General features: G+C 42.7%; 4 protein-coding genes across 10 annotated transcripts; 2 read left to right on the top strand and 2 right to left on the bottom strand.

Annotated features, from left to right (window-relative positions):
- Positions 1–100: 100 nt before the first annotated feature.
- On the top strand, positions 101–12,155 carry man2c1 (mannosidase, alpha, class 2C, member 1). The gene is made up of 26 exons (XM_064313167.1): positions 101–351; positions 707–832; positions 1,014–1,137; positions 1,275–1,345; positions 1,491–1,668; positions 2,768–2,957; positions 3,056–3,162; positions 3,257–3,367; positions 3,564–3,656; positions 4,102–4,218; positions 4,599–4,694; positions 5,081–5,226; positions 5,674–5,797; positions 5,902–6,023; positions 6,381–6,466; positions 6,949–7,113; positions 7,354–7,436; positions 7,584–7,678; positions 7,870–7,974; positions 8,588–8,744; positions 9,083–9,226; positions 9,615–9,724; positions 10,161–10,240; positions 10,536–10,678; positions 10,762–10,865; positions 10,975–12,155. The coding sequence occupies exons 1-26, from the start codon at positions 251–253 to the stop codon at positions 11,087–11,089; spliced, it is 3,093 nt and encodes a 1,030-aa protein (XP_064169237.1). The 5' UTR covers positions 101–250; the 3' UTR covers positions 11,090–12,155.
- Positions 11,420–16,010, bottom strand: neil1 (nei-like DNA glycosylase 1). 6 transcript variants are annotated; one of them, XM_064313175.1, is made up of 11 exons: positions 15,882–16,009; positions 14,994–15,109; positions 14,635–14,894; positions 14,405–14,524; positions 14,055–14,157; positions 13,427–13,493; positions 13,073–13,194; positions 12,713–12,740; positions 12,327–12,394; positions 11,981–12,122; positions 11,420–11,609 (listed from the first exon to the last, which is right to left on the bottom strand). In XM_064313175.1, exons 2-11 carry the CDS (start codon positions 15,084–15,086, stop codon positions 11,557–11,559), a joined length of 1,056 nt encoding a protein of 351 aa, XP_064169245.1. In that variant the 5' UTR covers positions 15,087–15,109; positions 15,882–16,009; the 3' UTR covers positions 11,420–11,556. The 6 variants fall into 6 exon arrangements, with proteins under 6 accessions (XP_064169245.1, XP_064169246.1, XP_064169244.1 ...); XM_064313176.1 differs by lacking the exon at positions 15,882–16,009 and adding an exon at positions 15,440–15,868; XM_064313174.1 differs by having other exon boundaries at positions 11,981–12,110; positions 14,635–15,109; positions 15,882–16,010.
- A 478-nt stretch (positions 16,011–16,488) lies between these two features.
- Positions 16,489–18,118, top strand: ovca2 (OVCA2 serine hydrolase domain containing). The gene is made up of 2 exons (XM_064313180.1): positions 16,489–16,943; positions 17,218–18,118. The coding sequence occupies exons 1-2, from the start codon at positions 16,775–16,777 to the stop codon at positions 17,736–17,738; spliced, it is 690 nt and encodes a 229-aa protein (XP_064169250.1). The 5' UTR covers positions 16,489–16,774; the 3' UTR covers positions 17,739–18,118.
- Positions 18,119–18,194: 76 nt separating this feature from the next.
- commd4 (COMM domain containing 4) lies at positions 18,195–20,874 on the bottom strand. Of its 2 annotated transcripts, XM_064313181.1 has the most exons (8): positions 20,714–20,874; positions 20,389–20,460; positions 20,025–20,090; positions 19,845–19,884; positions 19,545–19,664; positions 19,178–19,258; positions 18,769–18,945; positions 18,195–18,288 (listed from the first exon to the last, which is right to left on the bottom strand). In XM_064313181.1, the coding sequence occupies exons 1-8, from the start codon at positions 20,714–20,716 to the stop codon at positions 18,248–18,250; spliced, it is 600 nt and encodes a 199-aa protein (XP_064169251.1). In that variant the 5' UTR covers positions 20,717–20,874; the 3' UTR covers positions 18,195–18,247. The 2 variants fall into 2 exon arrangements, with proteins under 2 accessions (XP_064169251.1, XP_064169252.1); XM_064313182.1 differs by lacking the exons at positions 20,389–20,460; positions 20,714–20,874 and adding an exon at positions 20,494–20,683.
- Between the last annotated feature and the right edge of the window lie 2,682 nt (positions 20,875–23,556).

The raw sequence follows: 23,556 nt of genomic DNA, 5'->3' as shown, positions 1-23,556 counted from the left end.
TTGGCACATGACTCAAACCATCTTGTCAGCCTCAGCACTTACAACAGCGACACCTACAATTTGGATGACTTTCAAAAAATATCAACTAAAGACACGACATTTCCGGGGAAGCAGAACGGCCACAGAAGTCCTGTGCCGACAGAACTGTTCATTGCCTGTGCCATTGGATTGTGTCAAGAGCTTAGATTCCACATTACTGAGACGTCATTCAGATCTCTCATTGTCAATTGAAATTAGTGCGATTTAGAATATGTATCACCAACCTGTGCTGAAGAACCGACGAACACTGTTGGAGCGTGCTGAGAAGTTTATTTCTGATGTTTATTTCACCGATTGCAATCTTAAAGGAAGGTAGCGTCACGTTGACACATTATCTGATCACTGCTTTAATCAACTACAAAATAATATGCTGGTCAGAGTTGTGTGATTATCATCGTCGTAAAACGCTCAGGCAGAAAGTGCACGTTCCCTACCTTGTTATTGCAAATTATACCATTATATATAGAACTGATTGGGAATGCATTTCCACTCGTACAGCTGTGCAAAATGTGACCTTTGGCATTACTTTTTATGATGCTGACTGCATTATGCACTTATACGTCGCTTAAAAGCTTCTACCAAATGTAATGTAATGCAATACTTTGCTATTTTCCAGTGTTATTCTAAGGATTTGGTGTAATTTCTGTTCATACATTTCTTTCATCAGGTTGTATGGTGACACGTGTCCTTTAGAAACACTCTCTTCATTCCTGACTGAAAAACGCATTCAATATTCAGAGGCTGTGCAGCAGAATTTTCAGCCATGCAAAGTTGGTGACAGCTTTGGACCTACGTAAGCACATTTATTAAACTTTACTTTTCCGTATCTTATTTATGGTGCCGTTATTAACGACATGTTTGATTTTTCTTCGGGATATTATGTATGAAAAAAAGGCAAATCTATAAAAATAAATAAAATCCATTTGGGGAGCAGTGTCTTTAATCATTTTAATATTCTATACTTCCTTTTTTAGATGGTGGACATGTTGGTTTAAGGTCTTACTGACCATTCCAGATACCTGGAGAGGGAGTCAGGTGCATCTCAGATGGGAGAGTGATGGAGAAGCAATGGTGTGGCGAGATGGACTGCCTGTTCAGGTTGGGTGTAAAAAATGACCAATGCTAATCAACATCATTTACAATATTCCATGTGTCACAAATAGGGATGGGTGGTGTCATGAATCCTATAATGGATTATATGCTACTGGAACATATGCACTGTCTCTGAATCACAGGGTTTAACCAAAGAGGGTGAGAAGACCAGCTATATGCTGACAGAGAGCCTGAGGGATGATGAGCCACACAGGTAAAACAGCTCAAACTGTCACCTGGCTGGTCCTGCTGGTATATGCAGCGTTCCTGTCAATAACCACACTTAACCTCTTCTGAGCTTCTGGTCTTATATTGAATAACACAATGTCCCATGACCTTATTTTTCTGTTGTGTTGCAGTGTCACTCTCTATGTAGAGCTGGCCTGTAATGGACTTTTTGGTGCGGGTAAGGGATCCATGATTGCAGCTCCTGACCCTGACAGGAAGTACACTCTTCAGACGGCGGAGCTTGTTGTGCTTAATCACAATGTCAGAGAACTTCTGACTGACTTTGAGATGCTTGTGGATATTGTGAAGGTATGGAATAACATAAATGAAAGAAGAGTCATCACTTAATCTTCCTGGGCCTCATCTCATACACAGGCACTAAGCCCTCAGTTTACTGTCTGAATAAATTAGTTTATTAAAGGAGTACCATGGTGGTTGAATGTGACACTTCCCAGTTGTCTTCAGGCAACAACAAAACAAATGTGCATAATTTTTTTATTCTTCAGTCATTTCAATGTACTTTAAAACGTATTTTTCTAAGCCTAAATTTCCCACGATAAAAATTCACCCGAACCGTCTGGGCGTGGTAATGAGAACTGTCAGTTAGCTATGATTGACAGACTGTGCCCCGTTACCATAGCTACCCCCATGATACGCGCTCTCTTTGGGAGAGTGAATTTTCACAAGCTAGCTAGCTTAGTAGTATATCAAGTATCGATAGATAGCTAAGGTAAGGACGTTGACTAATATCCAATTATAATTTTTGCTATCTAGCCAGCCAAGTTAAGATAAAAGCACAACTATAACGTCCTCATAAAAGCAAACTTAGCAAGCTAACGTTATCGATAACATTGCCTTATGAAAGCAAACCTCCTAGCTAGCTAACGTTAGCTAGCTAGCTAAATGAATATAACCAGAAATAATCTAAAGGCACTCTAATTTAAGTGAACCTAACGTTAGTCAAATATTTGCATTGTCTGAACAGCAGGACGGTGTGTCCTGTCAGATTTCTTTACGGGGCGTGGAAATGGGAGTGGTTACTGTATTCGTGACGTAGCAAAATGACAACTTTCTCAACCGGTTGAAAATAGGACAATGAATTTAAAACGCATATTTCTCCAAAAATACAGAACGGACATATTTAATACTTTGCTCATTGTGTTTCTTCAATGCCTCTTGTGCAAATAGCACATAAAACCGAGAAAGTGTGAAAATCACCATGGTACTCCTTTAAACACTTTTCATTGACTGAGAACTAAAGCTGGGCATTATACCTGCAAAGTTATGAAAGGCTGGGCTAACAAGGCTATCGTGGATCATAAAACATGTAGCACCTAGTGGGAACAGGTATTGGGAAGTTCCGGTGGGCTCCCCTGGCTGATTTCTTTTGCTCCCTGGTTGTTCTCAGTGTCTGGGTGAGGGCGAGCAGCGTGGGTACCAGGCGCTCTTTACCGTAAATGAGATGGTGAACCTTTGTGACCCCGCCGACCCCAGTTCCTTTGCCGCCGCCCACGCCCTGGCCCAAAAGTTCTTCAGCCAGAAGAACGGACAAAGCCAACACACCGTCCATGCCATGGGCCACTGCCACATCGACTCAGGTTTCACACTCTCACACAAATTTCTTGCATTCTGAGATAATTAATCAGATATACAATTTGCAAAAGCTATTGATGATTATTTTTAATGTTTTGTTCAGCTTGGCTATGGCCATATGAGGAGACAATCCGGAAGTGTGCTCGTAGCTGGGTGACGTCGATTCGCCTCATAGAGAAAAATCCAGAGTTCATTTTCACCTGCTCTCAGGTACCATTGAACTCACCTCACCTGTATTTCACCTAATCCTGGAACTAGCATTCGACCTTTGACATGCCCTGACCACTTTGTATTCTCCTGACAGGCTCAGCAGTTTGAGTGGGTGAAGAGCTGGTACCCAGGCCTTTACTCACAGATCAAACATTTTGTGCAGAAGGGGCAATTCATCCCAGTCGGAGGCACATGGGTGGAAATGGTAACAGTATTGTATTGCGTTGATTTAATATCAAGTTACCATTGAAGAGACATTTTAATGCTGCGTTTCTTTAGTCAGGATGCATCTGGAAATACTGTTTTTGTTAACAGGCCATATCAGGGGATTCTGCAAAGTCCCGGGCAGCAGTGTGTTTTGTTTGCACAAAACTCGAAACGTGTCTGCCTCTCTGTTTCAGGATGGAAACCTTCCCTCTGGAGAGTCCATGGTCAGGCAGTTTCTAGAGGGCCAACGTTTCTTCCATCAAGAGTTTGGGAGATACTGCACAGAGGTACAGAGGCATGCACAGTGACTCATGATCTGACTTATGTCTCTTCCTGCATCGGATTATATTTATCACTCATTAACACACAGAGGAATAAGAAACAGCACCTGTGGCATTGACCATCTTTTGTCTAAAAAGTCCCACAATTCTGTAATTGTTGTTTTAATCTGTTGAAATAATTCCTGATGAACTATGTTTATATAGTGCTTTTACAGTGACTGTAACTCATCTTAACCACCACTAATATGTAGCACCAATTTGGGTGGTGCACGGCAGCATTTCTGTCAGACCACTCTGGTGGAGTGGAGGAGCTTTATTTAGCTGAATATACTGGTGCATAATTAGGCGGCCAGATTGAGAGAGCCGGCGTGGGAATTTTGCCAGGACCCTAGGGTAAAATTGAGCGTGATGTCCAGTTTTCCCGCTCCTTTCTCTCTCTGCCTTGCTGCAGTTCTGGCTGCCGGACACGTTTGGCTACTCCTCGCAGCTCCCGCAGATCATGCAGGGCAGTGGGATCACTCGGTTCCTGACTCAGAAGCTCAGCTGGAACCTGGTCAACACCTTCCCTGTAAGAGCTCTCCTCCAGTGGGCAGCGCGGATGGGCTGTGGGTTGTGAAAGAACGCGCACGTGACAGCCAAAAAACATGAATGCTCTCTCTAGAAAGGGTTTCACTCTCACGTTTCACAAGCTGCTCCTTCGGCACTTAGGAACATGGACACAGAAAGACAGTGCAGTCGAGCATGTTTTCACAGTACACGGCACAACATCTTTTTCTTAAATACAACCCTTCTTCAATATTCATTATGTGAGTATTTCTATATTTTGACAGAAATGTTTGATGCCTTTGATTGAACTCAGGCTCGCACAGGTCAAATAAATATGTTTAGTTTTCTGTTCAAACATCACACCTGTAAGCAATATATGTGCCTGATTTATGTGTATTTCAGCACAACACCTTTTTCTGGGAAGGGCTGGACGGCTCGCGTGTCATCACCCATTTCCCCCCTGGGAACTCCTATGAAATGAAGGGCAAAGTTGAGGATGTGAGTGGCTTTCATTGGGGGCAAACAGTCTTCCTGATGGGCCTCACCCCTGCCAATTCCTCTGCCAACTAGTTCCCACCCATTAATAGCTGGTACAATTGATGTTAAGCTGTATAGATCTACATTAATTAATGACCCAAAATTAAAATACAACAGGGAGATATCATTTGAGAAAATGTCAAACCAAGTAAATGATAAAAATGAAGATAAGTAATTTAAGCTGGTGTTTGGAATGCAAAGCAGCGTACTGTGCCAGGCATGGGCCCTGCAGGAGAATAACATCCTTAACCCAGCTTTACAGCTGCTTGTCTGTTTGAAAACCCCCAGAAAGAGTTGGGGCTGGCAGAGAGGGTGACATCTAATGCCTTTCTGCTATTTGATCTCAGCTAACCAACACTTTGAAAAACAACAAAGATAAAGGACGAGCCAATCATAGCGCGGTCCTGTTTGGTTTCGGGGATGGAGGCGGTGGCCCTACCCAGCTCATGCTGGACAGACTCAAGCGAATCCAGGACACAGATGGTCTGCCAAGGTGCATTCCCAGCCCACACCCTGAAAGAACAATCCCAGCAAGCACAATAAACAAGGAGCCCTGCCCAGCTCTGTCATCAAAGCACAATACTTAGGAAGTGTTTATTTGCCAGTTCAGACAGGGGTTTCACTATGAGAAGCAATGAGTAACTAAACGAACAAAAACATTGTGTGGAAAACTCAGACAGCCAGGAGAATAAGGAAAGACTTTTAGCATATCTCAGACCTCATATTGTGCTATTAATGACATCAGACGCTGCAGATACTCAACATTCATATATACGTACTCTCTCTCACATCACATGCCACCGATACTTCACTTTGACAGAAATACATTTTACAGATATTGTTGCTCCATGTCAGCGAGTCTTTTTAGCCAATCACAGTGACATTTCTGCTGTCATTGTTGTACTTTATGCATTGATTCAGGTGCTGCTTTATCCTTCAGGGTCCAGATGTCCAGCCCAGACAAGCTGTTCTCTGAGCTTCAGTCTGACTCAAGCCTCCTCTGCACCTGGTCTGGAGAGCTCTTCCTGGAACTTCACAATGGCACATACACAACGCAAGCACAGGTGTGTGTGTCACCAGCTGCGTCCTGCTGCTGCATCTCTTAAGAGTCATTAAAAAAACCTGCATCAGTACAGACTAAACGGTCACTGAATGTGTCTGTCTTTAGATCAAGCTGGGAAATCGCCAATGTGAAGCCCTGCTTCATGATGTGGAGGTGGCCAGCAGCCTGGCACTGTGCTGGAACCAGACCTTCCAGTACCCATCCGCCAAGCTGCAGGAGCTGTGGAGGTAGGTATTGGGCTGTGGCAGATTGACTTCAGCCACAATGACTCACTGAGTAGGAAGCACTGCTTTGCTTCACTAATAATATTCAGGCGTCAGGTTTTGTCTGTTTCACAGTCTGATTGCCTTCTGCTCAATCTTTTCTGTGAAGATGAATATTTTTTTGTGCAGTGTAGGTTCATAGAATGCACGATAGCCCTTGACAGAAGATGACTGCTCCCTGGGAATTGTGTGTAATATGCCTAGGCACATTGCAGAGCATTAACAATGTGACAGCACACACTAGTGTACATCCTGACAGGTACCTGAACCTTATTTTACCCATCTGCTTTTATTTACCCGTGGCGTTCTCCTGTGCTGCAGGCTTCTGTTGCTCAATCAGTTCCATGATGTGATCCCAGGCTCCTGCATTGAGATGGTGGTGCAGGACGCTCTGGGCTACTACCAGGGTAATCAATGGGCCAGTAATCTTATCATAGTTCATAAGTTACATGTGATTTAATCCAGTTATATTCAGTAGTGCAATATTGTTTAAGTAGGCTAGAGAGGCATGGTGCAGTACTTTACAAGATTATATGAAATAAATGCAATGAACAGATTCAATTATGGCACTGGTTATGACCGAATATGGATATTTTTGAGTTCTCATGGTAAAATAACTAATAAGGATCTGGGTAGCAGGTCTATTTGGTAGCTGATGCACCCTTCAAATACAACACATTCTAACGAATGTTTTGGAAAAAGTCTGTTATCACAGAAAATGCCTCTTGGATACGAAGTTACATTTAAATGACTCCCAGTATAAACTAAACTTAGCTTGGCTTGTGCAGTGTCATTTCTGAAGGTTGTTCAGGAATAGCATATTTACATGCTAGGAAGTGATGCGTTGTGAGAGTGTGAGGTCTAACCTGTGCTTGTCTTTGTGTGGCAGACATCCGCCGTGCTGGGGCCAGGCTGCTAGAGGAGGCCTGTGGGGCGCTGTGGACTGAAGCTCAGAGGGGCGGAGCCTCCGCCATCGCCGCTCTGAACACCCTGCCGTGGGAGCGCACTGAGGTGATCTCACTGCCAGGAGGTGTACCTGAGCCCCCAAGACTCGGTGAGTCCAGAGAATACTTTTACACTGTCGGGAAATAGTCAATTTGCAGTTTACTGCTAAAACTATTTGATACAGAATAGAGTTAGCAGACACATCAAAGTTAAGAAGTGCTAAAACTAGTGCTAGCTGTTCATATCAATTTTTTATTGTATATGTTTATTAAATAATTATTCCTTTTTGCTAATAATAATTTCCATAAGAAATTCCTCCCATGCGTGTCTCACGTGTCTGTCTTTGCAGCGCTGGTGAAAGTTCCAAGCATTGGTGTTGCAGCTGTAATTGAGTCTGTCCTGCCTGCATGCCCCGTCTCTGTCATAGCTCAGGTACTCAGCACTATTTAATCCAAAAGCATTGTATTTAAGGGGATGCCTCTTCTGTTGTGTTCTGATAGGCTGACTGCACTTGCCTCACCTTGATAAGTGGATCCAAGAGAATGGGCTTGGCTTTGACATTACACTATGTTCTGATAGGCTGATGGCACCATCCTCATGGAGAATGGGACCCTGAAGGTGGTTATCGATAGGTCTGGCCGTCTAGTCTCCCTCCGGCTGGTGGAAGCAAACAGGTGTGACTGTCAATTGAAATTCTGTTTGAATTTCGAAAAACTTTATTGTCAGAATGTACACAGAAAATATACACAGAAAATTGGCATGTTGGCTTAATTAAAATTCTGGCATTATATACATAGGCTCAGGTATTAGAACATTTTATTTCCAATTTACTGTATTTTTCTCAGTCATTTCCTGTGGTTTACAGAGAGACCATATCTGATGGTTGCTGTGGGAACCAGTTTGTTTTGTTTGACGACGTACCCCTATACTGGGATGCTTGGGATGTTATGGACTACCACCTTCAGACTAGGTGAGGGAGCCAGTGTGCTTTTGCTCCACTTGATTTCATGCACATATTTAACTAGACAGGCAAGCACGCCTTCAGATGACCTAAGTTTGTGAAGTCCCGGAAGTAAGACTGTACTGCGCATCCTGAGGGCAAAACACTGGAGCTCCCATTAAAATAAACGATGAATATCAGAATTTTGAAGGCAAAATAAAACTTCCCTGATGGTATTCTGAAACTCGATTAACAATCCTTACGTTTCGTATGTTAAGTAGATTGTAAAAATATGTAATATGTCATACAATATGCAAATTTTTATAAATATTTTCCCAACACTTCTGGGACCACCAAAACAACCATTGTTTCACAAACTACTACATAACATGAAATTTATGATCACAAAAAATTGACCAATGAGGTTTTCTTTGGCAGTAAATTACCTTGGTGCTCTACATTGAATTCAATGGGCAGCAAGCTCTTTTGTCCTCAACATGCGCAGTTTCCTGTTGCTTCCTGGCCCCCTCCTACCCTCCCCAGTTCCTATGTTTACTCTAGAGGTTTGTGAGCCGGTGCCATTGCAAGTGTCCTTTTGGGGGTTCAGGGGAAAGTGAGTGGGGACTGGGTGTGTTCCGTTTAGGAAGCCTGTGGTGGAGGTGGTGGGGCCAGTGGAGGTGGGGAGTCCAGGAGGATTGCGGGGCAGTGTGAAGTTCACTCTGAGGATCAGTGGGAGGAGTTCTCTGATCCAGGAGATCATCCTGGATGCTTCATGTCCTTACGTCAAGTTCAGGACAAAGGTTTCCTTCTGGATTTTAAAATGGATTGCTTATTTCAGCCTTTGGCTTAATAACAGACAGCAAAAGTAATTCAGTAACCACATTCATATGGCTACATTAATAATAAACACATACCAACTTTAATCAGAAATAGATGACTGAATCTTTTAAGATAATATCTGGGTATTAGAACAAATGCATTCAAAATGGCAGGTATTCTTGCTGGTATAAGCATTTTTGTCAGTAGAGGCCGGTTCAACAAATGATGCCAAACCAGAGAAATGGTGAAGGTTGACTGGACCTCACGGCCTAACAGTGGAGCATGCTGACTCAGAGGTGGTTTTTCACCCCGCTTCCAGGTGGACTGGATGGAATCACACAAGTTCCTGAAGGTGGAGTTTCCTGTGCGAGTGCGAAGCCCCAACGCCACCTACGAGATCCAGTTTGGCCACCTGCAGAGACCCACACACAGGAACACGTCCTGGGACTGGGCCCGCTTTGAGGTGTGGAACGTGGGGAAGCGGGGTCAGGGCAGCTGCCACACCCAGCCCTGGGGGTTGGGGTACACCTCTGGTGAAATACTGGAAAGGAAACATTTGGAAGGGAAACATTGACTCAGAGAAGAGCTCACAATTTAAACAGCCCTGACAAACACTCAGTCACAGATTTCCAGTAGTGCCAGTTGAGAATTTATTGCACTAATGTGCTTAATTTGTTTGCCATTTTGAGTCTGTTGGGAGTCTGTTAAAGCAATACTTTGTTTACCCAGGAAGTGTCCCTTTGAGTCTGAAGTGAAGTAAATTGCCACTTTGCCTCATGTGAATCACAGAAGAAAGGCAAATAAACCCCATGAGTACTCAGCACATCACAATTTTCCTTTAAATGTCTCAGGTGTGGGGCCACAAGTGGTCGGATCTGTCTGAGCACGGCTTCGGAGTCGCGGTGCTGAACGACTGCAAATACGGCCACTCGGTTCATGGGAACACCATCACCCTGTCTCTGTGAGTGTGCTGCTGGGGTGGTGTTCTGGCACATATGCCACGGAGGAAAGTATCAGTCGCAGAACTCTGCCAAAGGAAAATCGTGAGCTTAGAATATGAGCGTTATCAGTTCTTCCCCATTGTATTCAATGGTAAATAACACCTGCGATACGGAAAAGTGCGCACACACACAGTGCTCCTAGTGTGTGGGTGAGAGTGAAATAATGTTAGCGTGTGAGCCACAACCTGGAATTCTAAATTTAGGTGAAAATAAGAGAAATATTTGTTTTTTAAAATGTCTAATATTCCCATTTCATTTTGGCATTTTGCAGCCACTTCTCTTGTGAGCAACTTGCAGAATTTACATTCTTTTACATCCAGTCCACTTATAGATATACTGATGAAATTGCTGAAGGGTACAACTGCATTGCCGCCCCTTCCTTTTCTGCCTCCTTAGGCTACGTGCCCCAAAGTTACCAGATGCTAACGCAGACATGGGGCAGCATGAATTTACCTATGCAGTGATGCCCCATACTGGTAGGTGTCCAGACGTGTCGTTTGCTTGTAGAGGACTGCATTTTCACGCTCATGGCTACAGTGAGAGCCACATAAGGGCAAGTCCACAGTTACTGACATTACAACTGCAGCATATTTGCATGATGAAGTCCAATTTGCCTATACAATAGAGACTGATATATGCTTTCATAACCATCAGAAGGAAATGACCCTATCAGGCTTTATAATGTACCTGAATTGTACTTCACCATGGAAATATCCTGCATTTGTAACGTCAGTTATTGTGGTTTTGCCTGTTAAAATGTCTGCTCTGCAGGTTCTTTTCAGGAAGCGTCTGTCATCCAGTGTGCCTACAACTTGAACTACCCGCTGCGTCTGATCCCCAACGCCCCCGAGGGCTGCAGCTGGAGCGCCTTTTCAGTCAGCTCACCCGCCGTTGTCCTTGAGACAGTAAAACAGGTACCTCCCAGGAAGTGGCCCCTCGGCCTTATCCAAAAACGCGTCAGGCTTGGCGCGTGACAAAGCATTCTTACGTCCTGCAGGGCGAGGACAGGAAGGATGCTCTGGTCATCCGGCTCTACGAGTCGCATGGAAGCAGCGTATCAGTTACTCTCACCACCTGCCTGCCCATTCGCAAGGCTTGTCAGTGAGTAGCATTAGTGTTAACCAGGAGTCATTCTTCTTTACAGTAAAACCCCTAAACACCTGAGAATGAGTCTTAAAATTATGTTTTTCTCTCTTTTCCCTCCCCAAAGCTGTGATCTTCTGGAGCGCCCCAATTGGTCATGTCCTGTACCAGTCACAGACGCTGGAATCTCCCTGAGTTTCAGCCCCTTCCAGATTTTGTCCCTTCTGCTCCTTCTAAAGTGAAAGCCAGTTGGAAATACCATCAGGGTGTCTTAAGGGGCATATGTCAAAAGCCATAAATTAAGGGAAAACAAAACAACTCGTGTTTAAATATTAAGATATTTCTTAGCAACTACATCAGACTTGAGCAAGAAATCATAAAACATTAACTGATCTTACAGGTCAAACTACTTTTTTGAAATTGACAAAATTTGTACTTTACAATATAAAGCAATTTAATTCTCCGAACACTGGAGAATGCTGCCCTTGTTCTATATTTTATTTTTCATCCCACTCCCACAGAACTAAATCTGAATCCAACCGCATATACAGCATGATAGTGTAAAAAGGTTATTTTTGCTTTTTTTATATACAAACTTTTTCAAAGGTACAATAGTCACAAACAGCATTAAATTTGTACACAGTACAATCTGTATCAAGTACAAACAGTATTAAAATGCTGCTAGCAGTAGTTGGTCTCTTTCAGCCCGTTAGCTGTCTCTGGCACTTCTCCTGGTAACTCGCCTTCTCAGTGTCCGTGTACCTAAAATAGAATTTAATCTGAATCAATCACAGTTTCCAAAATGTTTAATCTCAAGGACCCTTAAAATGGCTACCCTGTATATATGAAAGTCTAAAATATACATAAATATTCTTTAAATGGAACATATTTGTTTCATTTGGCTGGGAACCCTTTGGGATTCCACAGACCCATTTTGGAACCCCTGAATTTGTACGTGCATACAAAAACGAAATCAGCACAAGTGTATGGTACAGTCATTGAACTACAGTATGAAACCATTGTTTACTCATGTCCTGTCGTGCATTTGCTCGGGGGGGGGGGGGGGCAGGAGGGGCGGGAAGGGTTTTGTGGCGTTGCACCTGCACTTTCGTGTGTACGTTTTGACCCCATACCTGTCTGCGTTTGGACCACTTCCTGCTTCCTCTGTCTGCCTCTTTTTGGCCGCATTTCATCCTGGGTTTCCTTTTCCTTCTTCACCCTCTTCTCCTGTTTTACATCCTTTTTGGTCACTCGGGCCTGTTTCTTTTTTGGCAACTAATAAAAGCACATTATAATTCTTTTAAGGAATCTTGGCTGGCAGTAGTTTCTCATTTATCAGCAAAGTAGTAGTTAAGCAACACTGTATTGAACAGATCCTTGCGTTTGTGTATGTACATTTATAATCCACAATCAAAGACGTTAGACCATGTGCCAAGATATATTGTTCAACATTTTGAAAGAGGAAATGCAGCCTCTCACCTTTTTATTCTCAGTGTAGTCACCTCCCTCTTTCTTAATTCTTTTCTTTCCTTTGGGAGATTTGGAATCTGTAGGAGTGAGGGAAAGGAAGCCTTTGATATTCTCTCATGGTTTGCCAGGTATATTGTTGTATTTGCCACTGATTAGGGAAAGTAGTTTACCTTAGCTCATAATTTTTGGGACACATGAAGAACATAATCCACTTCAATATTTCAATGTTTAATTACAAAGAGTAGAAAATACAATTATATACATACTTTAAATGGAAATTAAATAAGACATTGAGTAATACACGTGTACAAGTTCTTTCTGCATAGTCAAGGCTAAGCCGTAGCTAAAAGTCAAAACCATTTCACCCGTGAAGAGGTAGCAATTATATTTCTTACCTTTTGGGGCCAAGGGGCCAGGGTCTCCCTAAAAATGAAGGGGATTTCAGTGAAGGTCATTCTTTAATCACTAATCACTAAAAGCTGTGTTGCCAAATCACCGATGTTTCAAGAACTTTGTCTAGATTCTCACTCATGTACAGGAACCAACAATGTAATATATTTAAAGTATTTCAAAAATCCAAAAGAAAAAGCCAGGAAAACTATTTGGCATATGTTTTACTTTGTCAGTTATTTGTCACTCCCGTCATTTTTCCGTACAGGAAAGGACTAGGCTGAAATGAGCGTACCCTGAGCACATAACTACAAGGTTGGCTTGAATGAGCAGCCATAATAGTACTGTATCACACATTTTCTCACCTTGAACCATATAGTTCTGCCATTGTGGTCTCTAACTGACTTCATTCCATCCACGGAATAACACTGCACCCAGCCCTTAAAGTAGGAGTAATCTGCTTTCTCAGGGTCGTAGACTTTACCTCCTACCACAGTGGGTGGATGCAGAGCCACATGTGAAAAGAGAATGCGTCAAGTAAAGGTTATCCAAAACAAGATGGATAATACACCTTGCCAAGGTCACAGAAAGCTCATCCTGTTACATGGTGATAAGGATGTAACTCATTTAATTTGGGAGAAAACAGAAGAGACTGTTGTTATTTCAAGGACAGTAAATGCCCCAGGTTCATACAGCCTGAGACAGCAGCTGTAACATACCCAGCTGAACGACTTCCAGGGGCACAGTGTGACACAAGCTGAGTAGATCTGGTCCTTCGGACTTCACCTTTAACACACAGTTGGAAACGGGAAGGTAAGAATGTATCAAATTGCATAATCCCCGTTCAAATCACATCTATATCCATATTTTCATAACCTTTCAATTATTTTTTTAAAAAGGTTAAAACCTTCGATTTTTAGTCATTTCTGACATAGTGTAATAATACCAGAATTTCAGACAAAATTGTACCATTTTAAGGGGTAACTACTTTTTGAGAGGTGTAATATATTGGCATGTGCAGGCAGGTGAAATACTACCAGATGACATAATGTAGTGGGCATACATCAACAAAGTGGTATTTTTCTTTGCAGTATCAGCACATTGGCATTCCTGGACTTCAACTGTAAATTACACCAAACTAGTAAGACTGCCAGAAAGATTCACGCATTTGAATAGTTATTCCAAAGACTTTCTGAAATTCCCATGGCTTTTCATAAACTATGGGACCACTTTGACCTCTTTCCATTACTCTTCACTGACTTCCATTTCCCTGATCACATTTTCAAAGACAAACTAAAATTGGACGGAAAGGACAAAGAACAAAAAACTTATTTTCTTGTCACTTACCTCTCTCTTCTCACTAGCTGACTTATTGTCCAGTTCAGATAACTCCTTTGACTGAAGCCTTTCAAGCACACTTCTTGCATTTACAAAGGGTGGAATATCTAACCTATGAGGGGAAAAAACACAAATATATTTAGATGATTACGTACAGCCTCAGAAACTGGCATGCAGTTATAATGCTTTTTGCTATTCCAAACTGAATTAAATTTGAATTCTTTCCTGCAATAAGCACAATATAATGAAGAATTTGTTTTCTGAACAGGCATTTGGATAGTTTCACAATGTGTCTATACAGCGTGTTCAGGGGCATTTTGTTGATTAAGGAAGTAGGCTTGGTACACATCATGGCTCACCTATGCAGGATCTCTGCTCGTAGGTAGTTCCCGATCCCATTGAAGTACTTCTGGTTGAGCAAAGTTTCACAGATGGGCTTATCAAAAGCCCGGTCTGACAGATGTGACAGAACGTTATCCCTGCAACATTTCAATACCAACCTATTAATGCCTCATTCACACAGCAACAATAGCACAGTTAACAGCACTGCTGATGACGGAAGTAAGTTTTTATTAAAAATGGTCCTCACCTAAAGCTCTGGTACTCAGACATGGTGCAGGGACCCCTGTCTGGTTGCCAGGTCCCATTAGGCTGCCAGCTGCCAAACCTGCGGGCATCCACAAAGCTCAAGGCCCTGCGTGGCTTCTCATTGGTGTAGAACCGCAGGTGGGCGTGTTTGGGGAGCTCCTCTGCGGGTGTGAAACGAAAGTACCCAGACATCCCAAAGCGGAAGACCACGTTCATGGGTTGGACCAAACCAGCCTTGGCCCTGCCCGCAGCACCTTCGCACTTGATGGGTGTGAGTGTGAGCATCACCTCCTTCCCACGGGACTTGGCACTGATGTGGTAGGCTTCACAGGCAAAGGGAACCTCAGGACATTTACTTACCTCAGACTTCTCCACATCCCCTGTGAACACAACCCCTTTGCACACACGGTTCACAAACAGACTGGCCAGGTGCAGCTCTGGGCCCTCAGGCATTGTGGGTTGGGAAAGCGGTCCAGCTGAGGGAGGCAATGGCAGTTATAAGCACGCCATTAAGCAGTCGGATTCTTTCATACTGGTTCATGTAACATATGAGCATTTCACAACCATTAACATGCTTCATCGACACAAACTCCCTATAAAACTTGAAAATGTGTTTACAACAAAATTTCAAATTGTTTCAGTGAAACCGGTGAAATGCTGCACCAGATATTTGAAGAATAGACTAAGAATGTGTTAATGTTAACCCTTTCTCAATAATTAAACCCTTTGTTCCGTGAATGAAGGACAGTCTACAAAAATATCGTCAGAATCGGTAATCGTTCTGCATTACATATCCTGCAACTCACCTAAATAGCTATGAAACTATACTGTACGTGTAATTGACTTGGTTTAAGTAGGCTAAGGGTTCAAGTAAGTGCAGCCAGTGAAGGAAGTAGGCTAATTACGATCAGTTTAACCAGAAATGTTTTAACATCCTTGACTACATTAATCAGAATTACCAAATCGATCAATTAAAGAAGTCACGTTGAAAGGCATGTTTTGAAACCACAAGAAGGTTGCAAAACGTGTGCAATTCAGCTACTTCGTGCCTGTTAAATCACGTATTACGTTAGCCAGCCAGCTAGCTAATATAGCTTACATAACCTTAGTCCTTAAAACTACTCTGAGAGTTAATTCGGACAGCGTGTGACTTCGGTCTGCAAATATGGCACATTTTCTAATAGCTATATACTCTGAAATAACATAAAACTAAGACAGCTTTTACTCATCGTGCTTCGGACAATTTACCAGTGCCTGAGAAGAGTAGTTCGTGTGCTTTCAGTTGGCCAGCATCGAATTAAAGCAGGATACTGTGTATCTGATGGGAGTTGTAGTTTTTTTGTTTTTTGTTACTTACGCAGAGACTGAATCTCATGGCGAGTTTATTTTTATAGTTTGAACATTCGGTAGTTTAATATTCTGATAAGATAACAAAAAATTCTCTATATACAAAGACCTATAATTTGGCTGTGTAAACCTATTATATAATTAAAATAATATATTTGTAACTTTATTACATTTTTTTACAACCCACTATATTTTGTCATTGTCATTGAAACTGAAAAATGTCATTGAAAAATGTGTGCCATGATTGACTATATAATATGGATAAAATATTTACAAAAGTTGCAAGTGAACCAGGTTGCTTTCGGTAGCTACAAGTTACAAGTAGTAAGAAATAATATCACTGTAATAAACTATTACAGCTTTTAAAGAATCTATTCTATTATTACAGTGACATTACTTCAAATAGCCTATGTCGCATCATTCATTTCAAAACGAAATAAGGAGCTCAACGCGTATACCAATGTAGTCAGCTAAGGAACCTTTACCTTGAGACGTGTTTCTACCCGATTAAAACATCGTACCCACAGCGAATTAAAAAAAAAACCGAAAGTAGCAATGTGTGAAACACAAGATCATTTCCTTGTTGTGGAACAGTCTCAGTACTATAGGAAAAGCAGATCGCTTCGTGTCATATTATTTCTGAATCCCCGTGTTCCAGTTGTTCAAACAATTAGAACCAGCGCTTGGAGTTTAGATATTTGAACTGAGCAGTTTTGCCGGTCTATCAGGTGTACGCGTTAGGTAACGCTAAATTCGCAAGCTAACGTTATTGCCACCCAAGTTATTTTCTAGCTATGTCTGCCTTCACAGTCGCTGCACCACTTCGAGTTCTCTGTGTCCATGGCTATCGACAAAACAGCGACTCTTTCCGTGACAAGACTGGGGCTCTTAGGAAGCTTCTGAAGAAACACGTTGAGTGGGTGTACATTAACGCGCCTCACAGCGTTTCGCAAAGAATGGACGGTGAGTGTTGTTGACTATGCACTCTGCAGCAAGCCCACGTATTTTGTAGATGCACATATTGTGTGCATTTTGTAGCTGTATATCCAGAATTGACATGTAACTAGATCGTTTAGCTAACACAGACTCAAGTCAGAAGTATCAGAAAATACGTATTTGTGTATGTCTGGGAAAGACTTCATCACCTGAGGAGACACTATGGAATTTAAGGTGTAGTTTTGTATTCCTGGTAAGCATTGTTATTACTGCACCTATATACCATGTGTGTCCCCATTAGTTTTGCAGGGACAGGAACAAAAAGAGGTGGCCAAAGATGAAGAAGACCCCAGGGGTTGGTGGTTCTCAGATGTCCAGGCTCGGAGCTTTGATGCTGGGCAAGTGTGTGAGGCCAGTCTTGGGCTGGAGGAGAGCTTGGAGGCTGTGAAGAAGGCCGTTCGGGAGTTGGGTCCCTTTGATGGGATTCTGGGCTTCAGTCAGGGAGCTGCACTGGTGGCCATGGTGTGTGCATTACAAGAACAAGTTTCCACTGATTTCAAATTTCAGTTTGCCATTTTAGTGGCTGGCTTCCAAAGTGTGTGTGCTCAGCATGAAAGGTTTTACACTGGCACAGCCCTCACCATCCCCTCGCTGCATGTATTTGGACAGAAAGACGGTGTGATCCCTGACAGGCTCAGTAGAGAACTCCTCTCTAGATTTGAGAACCCTCAGGTCCTGACTCACCCTGGTGGCCATTTTGTACCGGCAGCCTCTGCACATAGACAGACATACCAGGAATTTCTCAGGAGATTCCAGTGCTAGGGAGGGGCTGGAATGAAGTTTGCTCAGATGCACTGGGAATGGTCAGTACATTGCCTTAAGCCAGCCTTCGCTAACAGATTGAATCATAACCTGATGTAATTGACACACTGATCCACAAATAACTCAATTAGCTGAAGCTTGGAGGTATTGAAGAGAGAGATTCTGATTTCCATTGCACAGAAGAGTTAGCCTATATCTTACCCCTAGACAAGCAGTCCAGGTCTGGTTACTGGTATACAATGGTAAAACCTTTCTTAGACATAAGACAATGACATACTCATGTTAACATACCCACGTCTGAAGATTTGTTTCTGGCATGTTCTGTAATGCTGATCCACCCAATTTTTCTTTGCTAATGTAAAATATAGTTGGATACAATTTCTGGTAGTTTCTTTGTGAACATAAGCCTTTTCATGTCAAGCTGAAAATACAGAATGATTTACTTATGCAAGCACATTTATGAAAAACCCCTTTATTAAATATGTACATACATATGATAAAGTTCCACCTCATTGTAGTGCATTCATCATGGCTTGCGCTTGCTTGAGTTCTGAAACAAAGCAAAATTCACCAAATTAGTGTTTCATCAGCAGCAGATGGAAAGAGGATAGACTTGTCTTTACAGCTACTCACTTGGCATAACTATGAACAATCACAAACCATTAAGCAGGACATTATGAAAACGACATTTGTTCTGCCAGCACATAACTCATTTCTTCTGTTCTAAATGTATTAACGATGTGTGAAAAATGTTTTGCAAACACTTGTTTCATTTACATTTGTTGCACATGACAGCATTTATTTGCTTTGTATATCCTTTTGCTGAATGACTTGCAATGCTCATTTCCACTTCCACAAGTTTTCCACTTATACAGCTGAATGTTAATGAAAACATTTAAGGCCACTTACTTTTCTCTAGAGTATAAAAACTGCATTGACCTGTCAGGTCGACAACAACTTGGGTTTAAATTCAGGCCCAAAGCCACTGTACTACTGTCCTGCCCAGACACAATATTCCCCCAGGACTGACCGGTCAGCAGGACCCGGAACTTGTCCGCAGTGATGGATACGACGGTGGTCTCTGTGGAGCCCGATTCCGCGCCTTGTGCCTGGAGTCTCAGCTGTACGGTGGGTTCGTTCACTTCCTTCAGCTCACTTGAGCTCAGGGTGTAGTCCACCCGCCAAGACATGCTCTCCAGGCGGCCTACTGTAAGACACACCCACCACCAAAGCGTCAAGACCCGTGCTCACAAAGAACAAAAAACTATCCACAGACACAAAACAAAACCAAGGATCGAAAGAGGCCTGGGTTTTTATCTAGGACAATGGGGGAAAAAACTCCACTGTGTTAACCTAGTGACTATTTTAAAATGAAACACGGAGTAAGAAAATGCAGACGTGTCTGCTTTCGGCCTTCCTCGGTGTTCATTAGTACTCACAGCGAAGACTGCTTTCCCTCAGTTTCTCCTGCAGGGCTGTGTGCTTGTCCTCGTATGACTTACACAGTCCTGTGGTGTGCTCTGAGGGACACAGGGACATCAGATGGGTGCACTGCTTAGTCACTGCAACAAACCTCATGCTAATGGCTTTACCGTCAAAACAAATCAGAACCTACAACCCACACTCATCTGAAAAGCCAGGGGCAATGTAATACTTAATCTACTATAACTTTTAAAAAATACTTCTTGCAGGACAACAAAATAACCTTCACATATAAAAGCACCGCTAATTTGTCAACACAATGGCTTATACTATTACAGTTAAGACACTGAACGGCTTGGAGACGCTCTGATGGATTGTCTATACCTTTGGGCAGGCCCAACTGCTGGAGCTCACTGGAAAGGGACTCGCTGTCCAGGTCATGCTTAGCCGCGCTGGACAAGATAAAGCTCAGTACGGCCACACTGGCTTTTATATCACCGCTCTCTGAACCAGCAAAGAGTCATGTGCGTCAGAGGAGAGAAATGACAAGAGATTAAGATTGAATGCAGATCGCAGTTCATTCTTTCGGATGTCACGGCTCGAATATTTTCATATTACGCTGACTACATCTGGTCCTTCTTAATCATAAATGAAACATTTCTGAAAAGCAGTGCCTTCTCTTACCGAACTTTGCGTCTGCAGTTATCTTTGCCACTTTACAATACTGAAAGAAAGAAAAAACAACGCTAGAATAGATGCATTTGAAATATGTAATGTATCTTAATCTCGTATAGTACCTACCTGGACTATTTTGTCAGAGTAGAATACCCCACAGTAATTAATTAAAATGTAATGTTTTCTTACATCAATGTCTTCGCCAAGCAGATCCTTCAATACTTGCACACAAAGGAGCTTCATCTTCACACTCGACTGAAATTTGAGAGGAAATGTTTCAGTAACGTTGCACATTATATTCTGAGATGGGTTGCTTTTTTGTTCACAAATCTACTGTAGCAAAATAATGCCTTACTGAACAAATTTACAGACGAAAGTAGATTTCCAACAACAGGTATGAGCTAGCTGGCCAGATGATGACTGGAACAATTATTAACCTTTGTTATAAAAAAAAATAGGTAAACAAGCTAATTCAGCACCAAGACCAAATCTTGTTTAGCTAATTTAACTGTTAGCTACTTGACTAATTTAACACTGACAACAGAAGACATACTATTTTAGCCAAAGTGCTAATTTCAGCGAGGACCCAGTCAGGACAATCAAGGTCTCCACAAAACCGGAATCGCTGAGAAATAAAGAAAGAAAGATGTTAACTAACATTGGATGTTCAGTTATCATTGACACCACACGGTATATCAGTACACTAGAGTAACGTTAACGAAAAAAACTGACAGCTAGCTATAGCTGCCGAGCACTAATGGAGAAAACACAAACAGTTCAGGTTGCTTGCATGACAATCACGCCCATTACTACTACAGTGTAGGCTAAGTTCACAAATCAGCTGCAAAGATAAAATATGTCAAGACATTTAACATTACCATATTGGCTAATTAGCGCTTGAGATTCGAAGAAACACTGGGTCCTAAGTAAAAAGACAAGATTAGCCTGACGCCGAGTAGCCTTCTGTCAGCTGACGTTTTTCTGTACATTGGACAACCAATGTTTAACGCAGAGTTTAAATAATTTGTTTTGCCTAGTTTCATTTTCATTCCAATATTTAAATACTTGTGCCGAGACACATGGTGAACTAATAATGTAACTACAGGACAATTCTGCGTAAGGATAGATTTTTAGAGATGAAACCAATGGAAGACACGTAGCATCCTAATGGAAACGTATGTGAGTATTACAAAAAGTCAGTCAGTCATGTCTGTAATAGACTTCCGCCAGTTGGGGGAAGAATGTGCATGTCACCAAAAATGGGATTTTCCTCAGCCATACTACTCTGTAACCTTCTAAATCTGAACACTGGGTGCGGTTAGTTTGCACTTGAATTGCGGACTTCCTAACTGCTGTAATTGCTTTTTATGACCAATAGGATCACACCTCTGTGTCATGTGAAAATCATTACATTTTACATTACATTACAGGCATTTAGCAGACGCTCTTATCCAGAGCGACGTACAACAAGTGCATTGGTTCATGATGTAGAGGTGCAAAAGAAACACTAGAGTGAAGTAAGGATCGTAGTGCCAGAAGTGACCACATCGATCAGGACTCCAACCCTGTAGAGTAAGGTGTTCAGCAAGCAAGAATCCTACCAAGTACAAACTAGCACTGGAATCACATCTAATCACACCTAATCAGACAAAAACAATCCTGCCAGATACACTAACATAATCATATTATCCTAACTAGGTACAGTGAGCTAAACTATAGGCTAGGGAGGGGTGGTGAGAGGTGCAGCCTGAAGAGATGAGTCTTCAGTCTGCGTTTGAAGGTGGTGAGATTCTCTGCTGTTCTGACCGCCACGGGGAGGTCATTCCACCAGCGAGGGGCCAGGACAGACAGCAGACGGGAGCGGGAAGTACAGACGCGAAGAGGGGGAGGTGCCAAGCGTCCAGAGGTGGCAGAACGGAGAGGTCTGGCTGGTGTGTAGGGTCTGATGATCCTCTGGATGTACCCTGGTGCTGACCCCTTAGCTGCCTGGTATGCAAGCACCAAGGTCTTAAATTTGATGCGAGCCATAACAGGCAGTGGAGGTCAGTGAGCAGGGGGGTGACATGGGAATGTCTGGGGAGGTTGTAGACCAGACGCGCTGCAGCATTCTGGATGAGCTGCAGGGGTCTGATGGCGGATGCTGGCAGACCAGCCAGTAGCGAGTTGCAGTAGTCCAGGCGGGACAGGACCATCGCTTGAACCAGGCTACAATGGACATTTTCAGGGTCGCCGTAAGGGGGGGGGGGGGGGGATGTTTCCAAGGGCCCGGACAGACAGGGGCTCTCAGAAATACTAGAACATAGTGTTTTCTGGGGTTGAGGGGGCCCAAAATCCCTGGTGGCGCCCCTGGACACATTACGCCGGGCACCCACCGCACGCGTAGCGTAAAGCCGGGCACCCACCGCACGCGTATCGACCGCGAGCGCACTACGCGCGTATTACGCGCGTAACTGAAGCGTAGTTGAAGTACTGTTATTACAACGGCAGCGGGCGACGACGTCTCCACCAGATGCGAACGCGTCGCGTAACGGCTGCGAAGCTCGCGCGACACAAGCGAACTGAAGCATAGTTTTTCGCTTCTGTTCTATTTTTTCGGCTTGTCGCGCGTCACGGTGGCCTGTTTATACACAGAAATATGCTCTAAAATGCTAGGTATACATGCTCTGATTTATATTTCATCCTATAATTACTGGGGGTGTTCCTTAGTTACCTCCCAGATATTTTATAAGCAGCTAAAAAAAATACAAACCTTTTCGTTTTGTAAAAATAAATAAATAAATAAATAAATGGAACCTGGGCAAAAGGCAAACTTAGTTTCGCTGTCTTATTTTGCGGAGGGGGTGGGGTAAATTTGAAAATACACCACAGAAAGACGTAGCCTATTGAATGGCGTAGAAGTGAATGCACAGAGCAGCGGTTTGTTAGCTCGAGTGTTGAAAGGTAGTTTTTAACCAACCATTGCTCAGCCTATTTGACTTCTCCGATGTCTTCGTTCGCCGTGCTTTCAAAAAGGGCTTGTTAATAAAAATCAGATAATCTACAGAGCTTTAAAAGAATCAGATTATTTAGTGGTCTTGCCGATGAAAATGCACCTATTTTATAAATGAAGTTGTAAGCAAGCCTTTATTGCGCTTGTACTTCAAAGCTTCCGGTGTTCATGGCGTTGTGGTGTTCATATCCCTTCAAGATTAAACTGTTACTGTCTTTTTCATGATTAGCTGATTTTACTAAATATGATCCTATAAATGTTTTGACGTGAATGACAAGACAACACGGGAATTCCCAATGGTTGATTACGGATTATTTATTATTATTATGATCATTACATATTCTTCATGAAATTGGCACGCTTGTTAACCATGCAAATAAATTAATACCGTTTGAGATTGATTGTTATGCAAGCTACGTTGCGATTTAAGTTTATGGTAATTCTTGAAAGCGTTTACTTTCTCACGTATTTACGAGTTAACGAAATATTACCAAATTAACAAACTGAAAAAGGTCTCTCACCAAAGTATTCACTTAACCCATAATCAACAGTCGTGAACAAACGTGAAATACACAATGTAATCCCACTGCAGACTGCGAGAGCTACTAGGAATATAGAGCTTTAAGCAAGCCTTTGCGCGACACAAACGGAACCAGTGGAGACACCCTACGCGTCGCGCCGTGCTGCTTCGCCCTGCTGTTTACGCGACGCATACGCGACGCGTGCGGTGCA

This window comes from Anguilla rostrata, chromosome 16 (assembly GCF_018555375.3).
Source record: "Anguilla rostrata isolate EN2019 chromosome 16, ASM1855537v3, whole genome shotgun sequence".
In the NCBI taxonomy this organism is placed as follows: domain Eukaryota; kingdom Metazoa; phylum Chordata; class Actinopteri; order Anguilliformes; family Anguillidae; genus Anguilla; species Anguilla rostrata.
Note: the sequence above shows the minus strand (reverse complement) of the source record. Positions and strands in the feature narration are given on the sequence as shown.